Source organism: Taudactylus pleione, unplaced genomic scaffold (assembly GCF_031769625.1).
Source record: "Taudactylus pleione unplaced genomic scaffold, aTauple2 ptg000352l, whole genome shotgun sequence".
NCBI lineage: Eukaryota > Metazoa > Chordata > Amphibia > Anura > Myobatrachidae > Taudactylus > Taudactylus pleione.
Genome location: NW_028284753.1, coordinates 11,309,127 through 11,316,254, shown reverse-complemented (window position 1 = coordinate 11,316,254; position 7,128 = coordinate 11,309,127). Strand labels below are relative to the sequence as shown.

The following is a 7,128-nucleotide window of genomic DNA, read 5'->3' as shown; positions in this document are numbered from 1 at the left end:
ATCACCTTTACATAGATTTTTATGTACCCCAAATTCATTTACAGACTTTAAATTGCTAAAAAAACACTTGCTTTCTATAATTGTTTTCACTGTTATTAAAAATGCAAAAATCAGCCATGACACCTTTTAAGAGCCCCAGATACTTTGCCAATGGCCACTAATAGCATTTTATACTGTTATGCAATGTTAGTTGCCACTTTTTGGGGGTAGAGGATGATTTCCCCACTTTTAACGTACCATGCAGAATTACTGCATTACCTCTGGGATAAGCATTATAGACTTCAATAGCACGGCTAGAAGGAGCACGCATACTTGCAGTAAATGAAATGACTGAGCAGTAAGCAAGTTAAGTTAAGCTGCGTGTGGTAAGATCATAAGGGTGCAGTCCCCCACCTGAACGGTAGCATTTGTCATGCAGCAGCCTAGTAGTAGTACACCAGTCCAGGACCTTGGTACAATTATCACAGCTAGTTTTATTAGCAGTATAAAAATAAACATTACATAAAAATAAATCCTGGGCTGTCTAGCTCCAACTAAACAAATGATTCCCTCAGAGTGGAGGGACCTAACGTCCCTCTTACAAAACAGAAGTCTTTAGTACATCACTTACATTCAGTAATCATAGTGTCTCTTAACAGGCCTCTGATCTGTTCCCCAGACAGTGAGAGATTGACTAAAGAGACTGAAACACCTGTTATCAGCCTCTTACAGGTGGTCTGGCAATCAAGGCTGCTAATCAGCTTCTGTCTACCAGACAGAAGCTAAAAACCTGGGGCATATATATCCCCCCTTGACAAACTTTTCAGTGTTTTTGTCAACCAAGATTTTACTGCAGATAATTGAATTCGGCCCCAAATGGTGTAGTACTCACTCGGCATACGGCCCAAAGTGTTTGACTTGCTATAATTTGAGATAAATCAGGCAAGCAGAAAAAAAAAAGTAAAAATATTGCTGCTGGTTGTCACTGGAAAGTGCACTGCTGCTTAATTTAATTAGGAAGGAAATGGCAGGGGCAATGTAGGGTAAGACTGGTCATTTTAAAATGTAATTTAAAATAAAGATATGATGTAAACCTCCTTAGATGGACTACTAAATCTCCGCTATTCATCTCCACTTCTCAAGCTATTATACTTTCATAGAAGAGAAATACTCCCAGACATTGAAACGGGGGTCACTCGCTTTTACAACAAATGGGATATTGAAACTCTAGATGCACAGACTCATACTCCCATTCTCCAACTATATGAGTCTACTGTGTTTTGCAACGTCATCTTTAGAGACTTGTTTTGACCACATGCTGTTTATAGTTTATTCCTGTACTTTATTTTACCTCAAAATTATAAGTTTGGCAGAATTGAGTGGTACTTGCTTTATGGGGGTCGATCCAATTAGACGCGAAGGGTGCGAGTTGCCGTTGCAACTGCGTTAAAAAGCTGGCAACGGACCAGCATCTTGCACCGTTCGCGGCCGCTATGAGCCCAAATCCGTGGAATTTTGCTCGCAGCCCTATGGGGCTGTGAACAAAATTAAGTGAATTCGGGCTGCCGTAAAGTGCGTCCACTGCTGCGATAACTCGCGCCGGCGAGATCATCGCGGCTAATTGGATCGTAATTTAAAAAGCCATGGAGTGTAATTTAAAAAGCCCCTCATTCCCTGTTATTACTGCTATGCTCTTCTGGGTGATATCGTATACATATTACCTACAATTCTACATGTACTTGAATATCATGTTATATATTTTGTCACAAATGTCACAGCTGTATTTTATTTTTTCATTGTATGCTGGAAAATACCAATAAAACAGATTTGAAAAGAAAAAAGATATGATGTTTGATATGATGGTCTAAATTTGGGGAATAGCCCCTTACCCACAAAAATCTTGAAGCATTAGAGATAATATAGATGTGTCATAGTGGTGTCACAAGGGGGGGTGCGGGCTGCACCCAGGTGTCTCCGCCCAGGGGCAACTCCCCCTATTTACCGGCAAGCAGCAAAGCCGCGCACACTACTGTCTTCCCCAGGGCCCACGCCGGGTGTCACCAGGGTGAGTGACGCCACTGATGTGTCCACATACATCTAGTCTCCTTGCACGTTAAACAGCCATTCTAGACGCGCCATGCCGTGTCGTGACTCGGTAGCGCTGAGTGTCTTTTTATGCAAATTTTTCCCTTGAGATGCATCTTATTCGCACAGGGATGCCTATGGGATGCACAAAATGATATGCGGTATGTGGGCAACTGCGGGTGTATCGGCATGCAAAACGCTATGTTACAGCGTCACAGCCACTGGCACTGTAACGTAGCCTTTTGCATGCAGATACACCCGCAGTAGCACACAGAATACAGGCATGCTGCATGTCATTTTAATCAGTAGTTGGCTTCTTGTGCGTCAATTTCACATCACTGAGCGAATAAGCTGCTTCTGAAGGGAAAAGTTGCTCGAAAAGATGCTTGGCGCTGAGTCACACATTACTCACGCGTTAGGAGTAACACAACTTGTAGCGCACAGTGGATAGATGTATGTGGACACATCTGTAGGTTTTATACTGGTTAAGATACATAAATTGACAGATAGATTGATCTCTATAGTTACTAAATTACAAACCAATAAAATTATTAATGCCAATCCCACAGTATCACTGTATAATGTTTTGCAGTATTGAAGGGTCCACCTCAGCGGCTTGTAAGGCTTTCCATAGACACTGCATTGTGGCCTTTCGACCCATTTGCTGTTTCCATTTTACCAACCCTTCCATGGCTTGTGCATGCACACTGTGAGGATGTTGATTCTTACATCTGTATAATTCAACATGGTCCAGTCCCAGAAATCCCAGTACCTGCTCCCATTCTGAACCCAATTTTCCTGCCAGGAGGTTCAACAGTTTATCACTTGGACAGTTCTCTTGCACATTAACAGGCAATTCCAATTTTTTTTCCACTGGCATCCCATGGCTCTCCTTGCAGAGCTGCACTAAATTCTCACGAACCCAAGGGAATTCTGTTAATGAATCCAAGAAAGTTTCAAATGCCTTTGGTCCCCGGGTGGGTAGAATATCCAGCAGTTTCATTGTTTTTCTCTGACTGGTGACTTGTGAGTTGATTTCCTCCAAATGGTCACTTGTGATGATACCTTCTTGAAGCAGATATTGAGGCAAAAGTCCATCTGCTAGACCCTGTGCACACAGCTCCAGACGCAGACGTCTTAGAAGATCCCGATGTTTTGGATCCATCATTTATGGTCGGCAGAAGGACCTGTATAGGTCACAGGTACAAACATTTTTGAATGCCTTTACTAATATCCAGTCATTATTTATCAATACAATAAATATGTCTTTATTAGGGACATAGACGGGGAAACAAATCCGCCGGACATACTGTAGGTCCGGCGGTATTTCATACCGATCCCCTGAAAAAAGCCATTCATGTGGTATTTTAATTAAAATGTATTCCCCTGAAATAATCAATAAGTTAATGATTCTGTAAAAATACATGAACATAAATCGGGATCGACGCCGCAAGCCTGGCACCAGTGAAGATACCGACTGTTCTAAAGGTAAGTACTAACCTAACCCCCCCTAACCCTCCTTTAGGGATGCCTATCCCTAACCTCCCTCCCGAGTGCCTAACCCTAACCCCCACCCTAAGTGCCTAAACCTAACCCTCCAGGGGGGTGCCTAACCCTAACCCCCCCAAGGGTGCCTAACCCTAACCCCCCCTTCCCCTAGCCTAACACTAACCCTCCCGGGGTGGTGCCTAACCATAAGTCCCCCCCGGGAGCCCTTAACCTAACCCTCCCCCTTGCGGCTGTCCACGCCCAGCTACCCTTCGATCGGTATGTCGGTCGTCAAGCTCCCGGCGTGGGTAAAATGGCAGGCGTCGGGATATCAACGCCTGTCATGAGACCCCTGCCGGGATTAGACAGTCGGGAAGCCGGCGGTCGGCATTTCGGCCATCGGCTTCCTGACTGCATCCCTTTTTCAGAATGCTGCAACCAACAAAAAATAATGATTAAGAAAAAAACCACCTAAACTTCATTCATTTAATATTTTAAGTTTTATTCACACTTCTTTTACACACTTATTTCAGTGGTTCTGTAACTTAACTGGAATGTGTAAACAATCTTCAGGTGTGGAGAACACTGAGGGCCTGATTCAGAGATGGGAACAATGTTGATGTTCACGCAGTTATACGCTGCTGCATAAAAGAGCGCTAGCATTAGGAATGGCGAGACAAAACCATGGGCATTCCTGGGTGGTGACTGGGAAGTGGCCTGAAGTGAACACACACAAAACAAAAGCTGTCTCATGGGCGTGTTATGGGATTGTCACGGGGGTGTCAGTGACCGCGGATACGTTCTCAGACGCAAATCCACAATCACAAAGGCAATGGTCATATGAATTTCAGAAGGAGACACTGCGCATGCCATAGGCTCATGCAAGGGTTCATGTTGAGCAGGATGGTGCGCCGATGGTGGAGTGTTCAGAACCACCGGCAGAGTTGCACTGTCCAATGTCATTAAAAGTGGGTGTCCCAGAGTTTTCACAATCTGGCACACTCTAGAATACAAGGGAAAGGCTGAAACATACATACTATGCATACTATCGCAGCTGAGACTCCGCAAGAAGTCACAATCGCGGCTGCAATAGCGTGTACCTCTGAATCAGGCCATGACTGAGAATCTCATAAAGACCCCATAATAAAATAATGGAAATATTGCCACCTTCAATAAACTACGAGAACATCCAGCTTGTTAATAACTGTTGACGTAAGAGTCCTGAAATATATATATATAGATGTGGAGGTGCGGCACTCAGGTGAAATAAAGCAATGGAAGCAGTTTAAATATCAATGTTACAGTGTCTTTAATACACTGTCTTCAGGAATACAGTGTGTTAAAAAACGCACCTCCAGATTTACTATGTATCATAACTAGTGAGGGCATCGGGCACAACTTTACTCTGTTACCCATTAATTGTAGTTCTGCACAGAAGAGTAATGCGTGTTTAATGCATGTTTATTATGTCTTGGAAATTATGCTGGAAACATTTACATTTTTTCGGGTACTATTGAAAAGGCACAAGTAAATCGCTTAGGTTTCTTCTAAGCAAAGTAAAAATGGGACCTGAACTGGGATAATCTGAAAATTTAGGATCTTAGGCCCTGATTCAGAGCCGGACGCTCTGACCAGAGCGCTCGCTCTGAATCAGGGCCCACCTCCATAAATATGGAGCGTCCTCCTGGACGCTCGTATAGCTGTGGGTCACCACCCACAGCCTATACGAGCGTGCAGGATGATGGTCGCGATGGTCTTGACCATCGCCAGTGCGAGCAGAAGCCTGCGGTTGAGTTTCTCAACCGCAAGGCCAGGAGTGACAAAATCACTCCCACTGACATCACTAGTGATGTCAGTGGGGCCGGCTTCTGACGGTAGGCGTTCCCTTGGGACGCCTCCGTCTGGCAGGCACGCCCCCGGCACGCCCACCAAAGGGGACGTGCTGTCAATCAACATCGACAGCACGCCCCCTTTGATCAGACACAACGAGCGAAGGAAAGTCCTTCGCTCGTCGCGTCTCGCGCATGACGGAGCTCCCTCCGTCGTGCGCATGCGCAGTGCACACCATCGACCCACTTGCGAGTGGACAGCCCCTCGCGAGTGGGTCTGAATCAGGCCCTTAATACACTCGAATTTCAAACAGTATCAGAGAGGTGTATAACCGAAGTGTATCATATTAATACATATCCCTTACCTGTGTATAATTCATAATGAATTTTAAACAACAACAAATTGGGAATTATAAGAGGTATTAGAATATTAGCAGTCCTAAGTAAAGGCCTTCATACATCAGCAGCGGTTGGTCGCAAGGATTTACCCGATTTGCTGATCCCAAACAGAATATGATCATGAACTGCAAGACAGGGATGTTTAACACGAAGAATTTCAACGGTTGCCTGACGGATCAGCGATCATTGATGGCAGCCGATCGTTGGATCAGGAAAACGTCCGTCTTATGTATGGGGCCCTGACAAACCTGTGGTCTGTGTATGATGCCAAATTGTCAGACATGGCCACTGCCGCCAGTATTCTGTGAACCAACACACATCATGCGTTTTACTGGTTCTGCAACAACTGTTCTGCACATGCAGTTTTGCCACACCCCAGGCCACGCCACCTGTCCGGGAACATGAAAAAGGTGGTAACCGTAACCCTACTCGTCTCAATTCCAGGCATGTGCGGCTGACAGGTGCTCCTTCAGAGGGAAATGTATCACACCTTCTAAAGAGAACAATTTGCCCATTACAATACAACCAGTCTGATGATACCTAGTACAAACTGATTAGTTGCTATGGGCAACTTCTCAACCGGTCGTGTTTAGAAGGCTTGAAACATCTCCCCCAAAATGATATGTACCACTATGTGAGGGGCCAGAGCCTGAGTTAGCACTTCAAAGCACAGTGCTTGCATTGCAATATCCCAACAAGACCCCGATTTATTGCAAAATCTAATGTACAGTTTGTCTGAAATTTAAAATATTGACATTTCCTGGGGGACTGATCCTCAAAATTATGGAGTTTGTAAATGAATGCAAGTATCTTTCCTATAAACCTTATGCAGTGTGTGAGGGTAGTCTGTCTGTAACTAATGTACCAATCAGAGCAATAAACACCAAAGCCCATTAAATACAGGAAACGTGCCGTTAGGTCAGGGAGCCTTCAGCATTGCAAAAGTGCTTCATCCGTTATAATGAGCTCGTTCGTTGGATTTGCAGCAATACTGTGAATAATATCCATTATACAACTATTTCGTGTATTACATATTCATATATACTCTACCTGCAGTCCGTATTCTAGGAGCCTTCTTATTCGTGTTTGTATCGCAGCTTGTGATTGGGGGGAGGAGGGTGAGCATCAGCCAATCAATGCAATAGCGGTACCTCACGTGACCCCCTCGGAGATACAATGTAATTATGTAACAATTGGATGTGTAGGAGTCGTGTTATTATCGGCTCCCTGGGGTTCCCAGCCTAATGCTGCGACTACTGCTGCTGCAGTTTTTAGTAATAGAGATTAGCTTTGGAAAACGAAATTAACTGTTTTGTATCAGTATGTGTACACGGTACAGGTAAGTGCC

At 44.4% G+C, this 7,128-nt stretch overlaps 1 protein-coding gene across 1 annotated transcript; it reads right to left on the bottom strand.

Moving 5' to 3' along the window:
- Positions 1–1,751: 1,751 nt before the first annotated feature.
- On the bottom strand, positions 1,752–6,913 carry LOC148508657 (death domain-containing protein CRADD-like). Its single transcript, XM_088444219.1, has 2 exons — positions 6,831–6,913; positions 1,752–3,251 (listed from the first exon to the last, which is right to left on the bottom strand). The coding sequence occupies exon 2, from the start codon at positions 3,230–3,232 to the stop codon at positions 2,636–2,638; it is 597 nt and encodes a 198-aa protein (XP_088300345.1). The 5' UTR covers positions 3,233–3,251; positions 6,831–6,913; the 3' UTR covers positions 1,752–2,635.
- Between the last annotated feature and the right edge of the window lie 215 nt (positions 6,914–7,128).